General features: G+C 38.1%; 1 protein-coding gene across 2 annotated transcripts in view; it reads left to right on the top strand.

Moving 5' to 3' along the window:
* The window catches only part of LOC130905186 (WD repeat-containing protein 7), a 129,062-nt gene extending 116,608 nt beyond the window's left edge, over window positions 1-12,454 (top strand). For both annotated transcript variants that reach the window (XM_057818320.1, XM_057818319.1), the window contains 2 exons: window positions 6,094-6,198; window positions 8,934-12,454. In XM_057818320.1, coding sequence (XP_057674303.1) covers window positions 6,094-6,198; window positions 8,934-9,137 — 309 coding nt within the window. In that variant the 3' untranslated portion in view covers window positions 9,138-12,454. The remainder of the gene's footprint in view (window positions 1-6,093; window positions 6,199-8,933) is intronic.
* Window positions 12,455-12,967: the final 513 nt, after the last annotated feature.

The following is a 12,967-nucleotide window of genomic DNA, read 5'->3' as shown; positions in this document are numbered from 1 at the left end:
CCACGTCTCATCTTCAATACCCTTGCTGATGGAAGGAGATTTTCACTCAAAATCTCTCGATACATGGCCCCATTCATTCTTTCCTTTACACAGATCAGTCGTCCTTGTCCCTTTGCAGAAACACAGCCCCAAAGCATGATGTTTCCACCCCCATGCTTCACAGTGGGTATGGTGTTCTTCGGATGCAATTCAGTATTCTTTCTCTTCCAAACACGAGAACCTGTGTTTCTACCAAAAAGTTCTATTTTGGTTTTATCTGACCATAATCATTTTGACGCCACTGGGTGAGATCTTGCATGCAGCCCCAGATCGAGGGAGATTATCAGTGGTCTTGTATCTCTTCCATTTTCTAATAATTGCTCCCACAGTTGATTTCTTTACACCAAGCGTTTTACCTATTGCAGATTCAGTCTTCCCAGCCTGGTGCAGGTCTACAATTTTGTCTCTGGTATCCTTCGACAGCTCTTTGGTCTTGGCCACAGTGTAATTTGTAGTGTGACTGACTGAGGTTGTGGACAGGTGTCTTTCATACCGATAAAGAATTAAAACAGGTGCCATTAATACAGGTAACGAGTGGAGCCTCGTTAGACCTCGTTAGACTCATTAGAAGAAGTTAGACCTCTTTGACAGCCAGAAATCTTGCTTGTTTGTAGGTGACCAAATACTTATTTTCCACTCTGATTTTGACATAAATTCTTTAACAATCAAATAATGTGATTTTCTGTTTTTTTCCACATTCTCTCATAGTTGAGGTTTACCCATGTTGACAATTACAGGCCTTTTTAATCTTTTCAAGTAGGAGAACGTGCACAAATGGTGGTTGACTAAATACTTATTTGCCCCACTGTATGTCCAGCATGGATCTTTTACATCCATTCAAAAGTGAGATAATTTGCTTGATAGCACTAAATTACATCTGTTATAAGCATTCATAAATGCACGTGACAGTGTCATGTCATAACTGTTGTGGTTCTGATTGAGCAGGGGACCCAAGCGCAGAGATGACAGGCAAAACTGGCAGTGACAACACTTTATTGGCAGGTTTGGCAGAAGGTGTTGAAATAGTCAGGTGAGTCTTTGCGATAGATGAGCAGACGGGCAAGCAGGTGTTCAGGCAGGCAAGTATCACAGGATCTAGGGAATAAAAGAAAAATTTGCTTAATAGTATTTTTCAGGTCTTTTGACTGAGGCTGGAGTCACCAACTCTTTGAGCTGAGTTGTTGATCTGGCGATGAGGTGAGGCCAGGCACTGGTTTAAGTAGGCTGTTAACGACGATCACCTGCACCTGGTCCCAGGCTCACCCATCTGTCCAAAACTGCAATCAAGACACGCACCCACACACACACACAAGGAGGAGCAGGGCTCAGGAGGCAGGATTCCTAACAATAACTATGATTGTCTAATGACAGATATATGGCACCACTGTCAAATCAAGTGTTACCAAATACCATAACTAGCAATTGATAAAACAACTGGAACAGTAACTGAAGAAATACTGAGCACAGAACATGAATATTGATTGTTATTTACATCTGTAGCGCTGCAATGCATGCTAGGAGGCATGTTGGACAACAGTGGTGTTGACAGCAGAGGTTGACTGTCTCCCCCAAGGGAGCTTTGATGGCCAAATGAAGCTTCTTGAAGCAATGAAGCTTTGCAGCCCGTTGGTTAAACGCTTCATGGTGGTTCATTTGGTCTTATGACAGTAGTATGATGCCGCTGTCAAATAAAGTGTTACCGGTTAATATATTTGGTTGTAAATATCCCGAAATACAGTGAGGACAGCTGCGGGTTATCTATGAACAAATGCCGTTTTCGTGCCAAATTTGGTGAGTAGCGGCATATAGTCAGGTGCACCTCATAGTGTGAACATTACGGTAAGTTTCTATGATATACGTTTTACTTTTACCCGAGTGGATTTGTGAAGAAGAAACGCGACACTTGTTCCGCTACTTAGGGCGACACGAGAGTCGCTACTTTTTTTTCTCTCTTTATTTTTACCAGCACAGTGGCTCCCCCAGTCTCACCAATCAGGTGCAGCAACAATAATCACATGACTGTTTTACCAATTAGACGTAACAATACAGATACATCACCACGCACAAGACAAGCTTTTCTGTCCAGTCTTATGGTCACGTCGGTGTTTTAATATCACAACAAATGGCGTCATTAAAACGTAAAAGTAAAATTAAAGTATTTCAGATAGAGCGCTGCCATCCAGTGTTGTTTTTGGAAGCCCTTTTATTTTTTGTCTCTTGGATAATAATACTTATTAGTCTTAGTCATATTTTAGTCTTCTCAAAATGTGTCTTGGTCTAGTTTTTGATCACGACAACTCAAGAATAGTTAAGTCTAGTTTTAGCAGACGTTCATTAAAAATGTTTGTTTCTGTAAAATTAAAAACATTTACCACAAAAATAAGTTGTTCCAACTATTTTGAATGAACACTGACAGACAAGCACATATTGTAACGTCTATCTAAAAGAACAACATTCTCAGCTGGAAAAACTACATTACAGTATTTTCAATTTATTATACCTACCTGGATGCCGCGAACTGTATGTAAAAAAAAAAATATTTCAGTTTAAGAAGATGCTCGCCTTTAGCGTTAGTCTATTATGAATGCAAATACTACGCTAACGCTACGAGTTACATTTAGTATGTGATGATTACTCAGCACAGACCTTTAAAGGTTAAAGCCATATTGCACATTCTGTCTCGCGAAGAAAACAAATCTTACCGTGTGTGCAAGCCTTCATGGAAACTGGAGACAACACACTGGTGAGTCGGGAAAGGGTTGCGGTGCACAGCACATCATGAGTGACACAACCAGATACTGCTAAGATGCAGGCGAACTACATATAAAATGTCACACATTGTGTCAAACATGTGACGGAAACTACTGCTTATTTTCATCTCGTCAGACGAAAATTGGCATGTGTCTCGTTATGTTTTAGTCTCCCAAAACACGTTTTTCGCTTGTTATCATCTCGTCATCGTCATGAAAAAAAGTGGTTGTTGACGAAATATTTTCGTTGTTGTCATCTTTGACGAAAACAACACTGCTGCCGTCAAAAATAAAAGTGCAGATTTCAAACTCTCACCTAGTTTTTATTTGGCACCAATGGACCAAGGAAAAGCACAGCGAGTTTTAGTTTCATGGAGAGACATGTTTTTATCCACCAGAGGACTGTCATGCGCTTGGGATGGGTGATTTTCATTTCTATTTTTTCAGTCGGACTTTGATGATTCTGGCATATTTTTGGCCTAATATGGTCATCTAATAGGTTATAGTATAATAATAAAAACAGTTTATTGAGATGACGTGATGCTGAGGGGGAAAAGTGCTATCATTTTAAAATTAAGATGTAAATAAGATGAGAAGAATTATTCCGTACTTGAGTTGTTTTTTTCATCGATTCATAATTTTACTTGTACATGAGTGCATTTTTTTTTTTTTTTAACTACTTTTACTTGTACTTGAGTAATATTATTTTGAAGTGACGCCACTCTTGAGTACAATTTTTGGCTTCTCTACCCACCTCTGTATACAGTGGGGCAAATAAGTATTTAGTCAACCAGTAATTGTGCAAGTTCTCCCACTTGAAAATATTAGAGAGGCCTGTAATTGTCAACATGGGTAAACCTCAACCATGAGAGACAGAATATGGGAGAGAAAAAAAACAGAAAATCACATTGTTTTTAATTTTTAAAGAATTTATTTGCAAATCATGGTGGAAAATAAGTAGTTGGTCAATACCAAAAGTTCATCTCAATACTTTGTTATGTAGCCTTTGTTGGCAATAACGGAGGCCAAACGTTTTCTGTAACTCTTCACAAGCTTTTCACACACTGTTGCTGGTATTTTGGCCCATTCCTCCATGCAGATCTCCTCTAGAGCAGTGATGTTTTGGGGCTGTCGTTGGGCAACACAGACTTTCAACTCCCTCCAAAGATTTTCTATGGAGTTGAGATCTTGAGACTGGCTAGGCCACTCGAGTGGAGCCTCGTTAGACCTCGTTAGAAGAAGTTAGACCTCTTTGACAGCCAGAAATCTTGCTTGTTTGTAGGTGACCAAATACTTATTTTTTTTTATTACCTTTATGAACTGGCTCGACAATACGGCCGTAGAATGTCCACGATCTCGACGGTCCTCCTCTGACCTCCGTTCGCCAGTCATTATAAGTTTAGATGACAATTATTATTGTAGCAAGAAATCGCCAAAAAAATCGCCAGCTACGTCAGGTTTTTTAGCATTTCAGAACTTGTGCAACACAGCATGCCTACAGTCTGCCACAGCTGAACAAAGTGAAAGTAAAATGTCCTTTTCCACTTTGCCAAGTCAGCCATGCTGCACGCTCAGGTATACTACGCAAAACACATTCGCCACATAAGAACCCGATTCCTACATTATTACAAGTATTATTATATTATTACTTCAATTTGTATTCATAATTTATTTGTTTTGCTCTGTGTAATTGCTATCTGCTATAGTACCAGCAACATATTTTAAGGATTTAGTGTAGGTTTTCGGGCTGTGGAACAAATCAATGGAATTATAATGTATTCTTATGGGAAAATCCTGCTCGACATAGAACCATTTCAATTTACAAACAAGGTCCTGGAACGAATAAACTTGGTATGTAGAGTTACCACTGTATTTAAAAAAAAAAGCTTGTCCATCACACAATTATTTGAAGACGATGACAATAATCATTAAAGACCTATAAATAGTAATAATTCTCATCCAATGATAGATCAAGGATTCCGGCGAAACTGTCATTCTAAAAAAGGCTAAAAAAATAACATTGTTCTGAAGGACCTAATGTTCCTCTTCGATCCGTCTATTGAACCTGGTGTCATTTTAGTGTGAATGACAATGCTTAGCAATTATCCTGAAACACCTCACAGAGGGGCTAACTATAAGGAAGGCTTTTTTTCCCCAGCAAAAACATGCTGAAAGAGAGAAAGCACAGGAAATAAACTTGGATTAATCTTTTAAAGCAGCAGCCGGACACAAACATGCACACAAAATGCAGAGTAACGGAGCTGACAAAAGCCTGGTCACAGAAGCTCATCAAAGTGGTGGCAGATGGCAATGCAGTGACTCGCTAGCTACGGTTGGAGACACACACACATTTGTCAGGTGCATTGAAGTACAAAGTGCTGCAAATGGCTTGACATTTTTTGGACTACTCTTTTGATTGTCTGATTTATTTATCCAAACCATTATTTTAACAATTATTGTGAAATCTAGGACTGAAACATGAAAAGATAGGGGGGCTGTGGTTAAGGGTGTTTGGTATGAACAAAACTGGTTTGGAAGGTTGGGGGGTAGGAATCAAATAATGCCGCCAACTTGACTGGGATCTAATATGAGGGGGAGAACCAAGTAAAAATATAAGATTTTCATTTCATCATGGTATTATATTCTATTCTGTAATAGCCACAGATGGGCTATAATTTCAGGGTTTTGGGCGCCAGAGGCGACATGCCTTAATCTCATCTAGTGGTGAGCGTTTCTAATCCCAGTAACAGGCAGGGTGGGGATAGAGATTTCTGCGGGGCCTTTTATTGTGTTATGCACCCTTCATCTGGTGGCACACTTTATTTGGTTACACACAGTGCAGCTTTTCTATTATTCTTTCCTGTAAATTTTGGTGGCGACGGGAGCATCTGTTGGACCTGAAGCTAGCTCTCACCTGATGGAATTACCTTGCTTCAACCAAACACTTACTGTCAAGAGAAATGCCTGAGATTTTCTGCTTCGTTTCAATGAAATTTCAACAAGGACCAACACTGTTTCATCTTTATTATCACAAAATGGAATTTATTCAACTGTGACCTTAACATGGTGTGACAGCATCCAAAACCCAAAGAAATTAATGAGAATTTTTTGTTACAATTCAGAGTATTGTAGAAATTTGGCAATTTGACACTTTGACTATGGAACAGTGGAACTATGGAACAAATAGGTCCCGCCCTAATATAAGAGTATTTTTGGGAATGTGATAGAATTTGGTTAACACATCTGTTTTATCATAACATTCCTAACCGTGACTTGTTCTCTATTTTTTTTTTTTTTAATCTAGAACATTCATGGTCATAAGGGCCCAATCACAGCAGTCTCATTTGCCCCTGATGGCCGGTATCTGGCAACGTATTCGAATGCTGACAGTCATATCTCCTTTTGGCAGGTAAAGAGTGTGCACACATAGTTTTCTAATTCTCTACCCGCAGAGAAAAAGGTCAAATAATTGAACGAATGCCCAAAAATTAGATCTCTGAAAGCTGTTTATAAAACATTTTGTATTGTATAAATTTATATATATGACAAAAAACAGGAATATTTCTGTTATTCACTGTAAAAATAATTTAGTTTTATGTTGTGACAAAAAGTCAACTAATAAAAGCCTCCAATATAGTTGACATCTACAGTGGTATGAAAAAGTATCTGAACCTTTTGGAATTTCTCACATTTCTGCATTAAATCACTATCAAATGTGATCTGATCTTTGTCAAAACCACACAGATGTAAAAACAGTGTCTGCTTTAACTTAAAACCACCCAAACATTTATAGGTTTTTTATATTTTGATGAGGCTAGCATGTAAACAATGACAGAAGTAAGTGAACCCTCCGCCTAAGGAGACTTAAAGAGCAATTGAAACCAATTTTTACCAAACAATTTAAGTCAGGTGTGTGCCCAATCACTGATGAAAGGTTTAAAGCTGCCCTGCCCACTATAAACACACACCTTGTAAGAATCTTCTTGATGAGAAGCATTATCTGATGTGCATCATGGCTCGGTCAAAATAGCTGTCTGAAGACCTGCGATCATGGATTGTTGATTTCTATAAAGCTGGGAAAGGATATAAAACCATCTCTAAAAGTCTGGATGTGCATCAATCGACAGTCAGAGAAGTTGTCTACAAATGCAGAGAGGTTGGCACTGTTGCTTCTCCCCCAAGGAGTGGCCGTCCACCAAAGTTGACGCCAAGAGATCAGCGCAGAATACTCAGAGGTGTAAAAGAGAAGCCAAGAGTGTCTGCTAAAGACTCACAGAAATCATTGGCACAGTCCAATATGTCTTTGCACACATCAACTATATGTAAAATTATCACCAAGAATGCTGTTCTTGGGAGGACTCCACGGAGGAAGCCACTGCTGTCTAAAAAAAAAAACATTGTTCTTCGTTTAGTGTTTGCAAAAAGGCACTAGGACACTCCACAGAAGTTTTGGCAAAATATTTTGTGGACTGATGAAACAGAAGTTGAATTGTTTGGGAGTAACACACAACATCATGTGTGGAGGAAAAATGGAACAGCTCACCAACATTGACACCTCATCCCCACCGTGAAGCATTGTGGAGGGAGCATCATGATTTGGAGCTGTTTTGCTGCCTCAGTACCCTGACTACTTGCAATCATTAATGGAAGAATGAATTAAAAGGTTTATCGGGATGTTTCGCAGGAAAACCTGAAGTCGTCTGTCAGACAGTTGAAGCTAAAAAGATGATGGATGCTGCAACATGACAATGATCCAAAACACAGAAGTAAATCATCTTCAGAATGGTTTCAGAAGAAAAAAATACATGCTCTGAAGTGGACAAGTCAAAGTCCAGACTTGAACCCGATTGAGATGCTGTGGCATGATCTAAAGACAACGATGCATGCCAGACATCCCAGTAATCTAAGTGAACTACAGCAGTTTTGTAGACAAGAATGGGCCAAGATTAGTCCTGATCGATGTGCCCGACTGATCTGCAGCTACAGGAAGCGTCTGGGTGAAGTTATTGCTGCCAAAGGGGGAGCCACAAAATATTAAATGTGATTGTTCACTTACTTATTTTTCCCCCTTCTGTCATTTTTTGCATTCCATTCTCATTAAAATATGAAAACCTATAAATGTTTAGGTGGTTTTAGTTAAAGCATTTTTTTTCATCTGTGTGATTTAGATCAGATCACATTTGATGGAGATTTTATGCAGAAATGTGAGAAATCTTAAAGGTTCCGATACTTTTTCAAACCACAGTATATATAATAGGGATGTCCCGATTGCATATTTTTGCACCTGAGTCCGAGTCACCTGATTTTGAGAATCTGCCGATACCGAGTCCTGATCTCATACTGACAAAAGTGTTGTTTAAAAAAAAAAAGTACCTTAAACACGTTACTGCCACCTTCATAATGTGAATCATTTTTAAACAAGAATAACGTAGAAAAATGCTTGTCTTTATTAAATGCTTCATTGAGACCACTCAAATCCATGCTGCCTCTCAATAACACAATGTGTTGCCACAGCACACTACTGCTAGTATTTAACAAGTTAAATGATGATTGACACATGTCGCCTTTGATGGTAAAGGTACCAAGTTTCTCTGGCAAGATCAAAGCTACACCCCTGTCCATCATCGTTAACTTTAAATAGCCAACTCCAGGGCACTGCTGACCAATTAATGCAGCAGGAGGGAGAGTGAGAGGCTGTACGAGCATGAAGCAGAAAAACATAAATATATTTTTCTAATTGGAAACTCGATCCTTTTCACCTTATTCCGTTCTTCTAAAACATGGCACGATCAGCCCTATTTCCGATCACGTGATCGGATCAGGACATCCCTATTATATAGCATATTTTACTAAATGTGTTTTCAACTTAAACATTATATAGTTAGCCTGGCTATAGGTTTAATAGTTTTAACCAACTTTAGATTAAAATAAGAATTAAAATGAACAATAATTCAGCTAAAATAGCCAAGATTGGATACAAAAAGATTATTTTAATTTTTTTTTTTTTTTTTTTGTAAGGCTTTCTTTCTTTTACTAGTGTAATAAAAATGCACACAAAATATACACAAACCTTCAACTATTGAGGCAGGTGGACAGAAAAATGGTAGATTTTAGTAGATAATCTTGTGAAATTGCCCTATTTAGATGAACACCAGTCTGCTGGGCAGTATCGGGATGTTGAACTCGGCCCCACAGCTTCGTTGCATTAAGACCTACCAGGTGCCTCCAGTCCAGCCAGCATCTCCTGGCTCCCAGAACCACTTGAAGCTTGCGCGCCTCATCTGGACCTCCAACCGGAATATTATCCTAATGGCGCATGATGGCAAGGAGCACCGCTTTATGGTTTGAATGGGATCAGTACTACCAAGCCCTATATTTTTTTGCATAGATCACTTTAACGTCCATCTACTTGATTAGTATGGATCCACTGTTAAGAAGCAATCACTGTGGGCAAGTTTTATTTCAAAAATTATGTAGAATGAGGCTTAGATTAAAGACTTATAAGCAACCAAATCATTTTTAGAAGCGATCAGATGTTACAACAGAACAAACTTTAAATTTAAGTTTCTAAGTGTATAAAATGTTATTTTATCTCCCACAGTGATACTTATGAAGGAACTTGCTTGATTATATATTTATTGCCTGAAACACAAGGTTTACATTCTAATTTCCTTCGTAGTCATTTTAATTTGATATTTGTAACTTCTAGTCATTCCTAATTGTTTGTTTACCTCCTTTGTCAGAGTTGGTGCCATTAGTGGTCCCAGCATGCATTGCTATTTATGCAGTTTATTATATGTTAGCCTTTATTATGCCGGCAAATTAGGTTTTGTTCATTGTGTTGAAATTTTAGGATACTTTTCTTTTTATTTCTAGCTATATCATTTCGATTGACATCTGTGAATATACTTGTTAGCGACTGCTGTTAAAAAGTTGTCGTTTAATTCCATATTTACGAAAAGGGATTAGGGACACTGAAGGAAAAAAATAAGATGGTCAAGATTCTGACTTTAAAGTGAGAATTCTGACTTTATTCTCAGAATTCTGACTTTCTTCACAGAATTCTCACTTAGAATTCTGACTTCAAAGTGAGAATTCTGTGAAGAAAGTAAGAATTATGAGAATAAAGTATGTATTCTGACTTTATTCTCAGAATTCTGACTTAGTATTCTGCTTTAAAGTGAGAATTCTGTGAATAAAGTCAGTATTATGAGAATAAAGAACTGACTATTCACAGAAGTCTAAGTAAGAGTGCTGTGTTCTCACTGTAAAGTCAGAATAATAAGTGAGACTTCTGTGAATAAAGTCAGAATTCTGAGAATAAAGTCAGAATTCTCACTTTAAAGTCAGAATTTTGAAAATTCAACATTTAATTGCAGAATTCTGACTTTAAAGTCAGAATTTTCACCTTTTTTTCTTTCTTCAGTGGCCCTGATCCTCTTCCAAACATATTTACTCCATGCCGTCTGCCATTCCTTTGGCTCCTATTGCTCCTTCTGATATGGAGTTGAATGGGACAACTTGGTCAGTCCTTATCACAAAGGTCATCAATCCTTAAGAAAAATATTAAAGCTTAGTGGCACTTATTAGGGCACATTAATGTAAAAAGGAGTTGTTAAATTTTCCTCCATGGCAGTGTCCAATTATAGACAAAATATAACTCTCGAGTCCTTGCGAGCATGAATTGACATTGTCATTGTATGTGATGAACGCACAGATCAGTGAATACATAACCCTTCCCACCTATAGATTTGAGTACTCTTCAAATTAACAGCCCTCACTTAAACGCAATTATGAGCAGTGGAGTCTGCTTAAGTTCCTGTCATGGAAATATATGTTCAGATGCTCAGTTTTATCATGCTTCCCTAGTTACCACTTCACTTCATTCCACTTGCTTTTAGTCTGAGTGGTAGAAAAAAATCCTGAGATGTTCAGTATTTATATCAATGCATTTGTGTAAGGCTAATATCTTGCCCTATCTTGTCTCTTGTGATGCATGTGACTGCCTGAATGCCTACCTGGTACTGAGTTGTGTTGAGTTTCTGAGTTAAAACAAATTTACTAACTTCTCTCCATAATTACAAGTACATTTTAGTTACGCATCGATAGTGAGAATAACATAGATTTGAAGGACTGCTATCCACACACATTGCTCCTACTCTAGGCCTTCCCATCTTTTCTGGCATAAGGAAGCACATAAAAGAAGCTAAAAGGCCTTTGATTAATGCTTGCCATAATCCTGTGACACGTTCGCATCACATGCAATGACTTCATTGCTATTTCTGGCTACAAGATCAACCCAGCACTATGGTGGTTTTTCTTTTTGCAAATAATCCTCATAATACGGAAATTTTGTCTCAGCATTTTTTGTTTCATACCGTTTTATGCACTAAGATGAGTATATTCGTGAATACCATGATATTACTAAAGTGTTTGTGAATAGGTTTTAAATTGCAATCTCATTTAAGTACCCTTCCAGTCTCCCTTGCGTCCTTGGCTCCTCCCTCGATGTCTTGGCTGGTTTCATTGGTGCTGTCAGAAAGCTTCTAACAGTGATACACACCTGTAAAGACAAGTGTCAAAGCTTTTCACGAGATTCTTCTCAATTTAGAGGAGAGGGAAAAAAGTCATCTGGGAGCTCATCAGACTGTCCTTGAGATCAGTACGGTGAATAAAATGTCTGCACTCCTGTTCAAATGTTAGGCTTTTTTGTAATGTAAATAGACAGCAACCATGTCAAGAATCTTATTGTTCATAGGTGCCAACTGCAGAGTACCAAGAATTAACAATTTAATACACCTTCAAATAGAAAAAATATTTCACAACTATGTCAATTCCCAGAACTGGACAAGGACAGTCCAGTCAAAAGTGATAAAAATAAAAGTTTAGAGAGGGTGCAAAGGATGCAGATTTTCTGCCCAGTACTAGCCGTTATGTGCATGTGACAAATACCTCTGAAATATTCATCTTCATCTCATTTTTTGCTATCCCAAAAATACAGCATTTGAACAGGGGTGTGTCAACTTTTTATATCCGCTGTAGCTCCAGAGAGCATTGAGATCTTCATCTTAGATTTTCTCTCGCGCATGCTCAAGGGTTTGGAAAAAAGCTGTTTTTGTCAGCCTCTCAGGGGGAGAGAAGGTGAGAAAACAGAGGCAAAGAGGAAGAGCTGAAGAGTAAGTAACAAGTGAGCGAGATCAGTCATCCAAAAAAATGAAAACATTCTCTGGTGAAGGAAGTGAACCGAAGAAGCTTAAGTGGTATGATGCAATGTCGTGGAAAGCTTCAGGGTTACAACGTGATATAACATCATCATTTTACCACTCAACTAGATTGTGATGGAAAATTTTCATCCCCTTAAAAAAATAATCATTTTAAGTCCATTTTAGCAACTTCTTTCTCTGTATAGCAGATTTTTCACCATAAGCTCTAGTTAAGATGTGTAAAGTGAGGATTCATACTGGTGGCATTTACTGTACCATACCCTGTCAAGTGGTTTCTAAGTGTATATTGTGTTTATGTGCTGTAAGGATATTATCTTGTGTGTGTAGTGCATGTGTGTGACCTCTGTTACACACTTTGAATTCAATGTGCATCAAATTAATGTGTAGTGGTAAACTTCTTGTTTTGAATATGTGACTAATAAAGATGGAGGAAAGGCGGAACTTGTTTGTGCATCACTTTCATGGATGGATGCATTTCATTTTTTCTGAGGGTCTCAGTCTCTATCACAAAGGAGCATCAAACTCATCAAGTTACCTGCTATCGTTTGGATGGAAAAAGAAGCACCGATTCAGTTTTGTAAATGGTTCAAAGAGGGCCAAGTTTATTACACTACGATTAGTTATTGCCCATTTACTATTAAAATGAGAGGTCAATAGTAGGGTGGCCGTATTTTGATTTCTAGAAAATGGGATACTCGGCCGGGTCTCATGTTACTTAAATTTTACTTGATGTTCAATCAAAGATGCCTTATCGCTTTAATATACAGTGTATCACAAAAGTGAGTACCGTATTTTTCGGACTATAAGTCGCAGTTTTTTTCATAGTTTGGCTGGGGGTGCGACTTATACTCGGGAGCGAATTATCTGTGAAATTATTAACACATTATTTTATAATTTCACGTGTTATTTTGGTGTTTTTGAGTGACACTTATGGTTTGGTCTTTATGCTATAGT

This window comes from Corythoichthys intestinalis, chromosome 17 (assembly GCF_030265065.1).
Source record: "Corythoichthys intestinalis isolate RoL2023-P3 chromosome 17, ASM3026506v1, whole genome shotgun sequence".
In the NCBI taxonomy this organism is placed as follows: domain Eukaryota; kingdom Metazoa; phylum Chordata; class Actinopteri; order Syngnathiformes; family Syngnathidae; genus Corythoichthys; species Corythoichthys intestinalis.
This window is presented reverse-complemented; position numbering and strand designations above follow the sequence as displayed.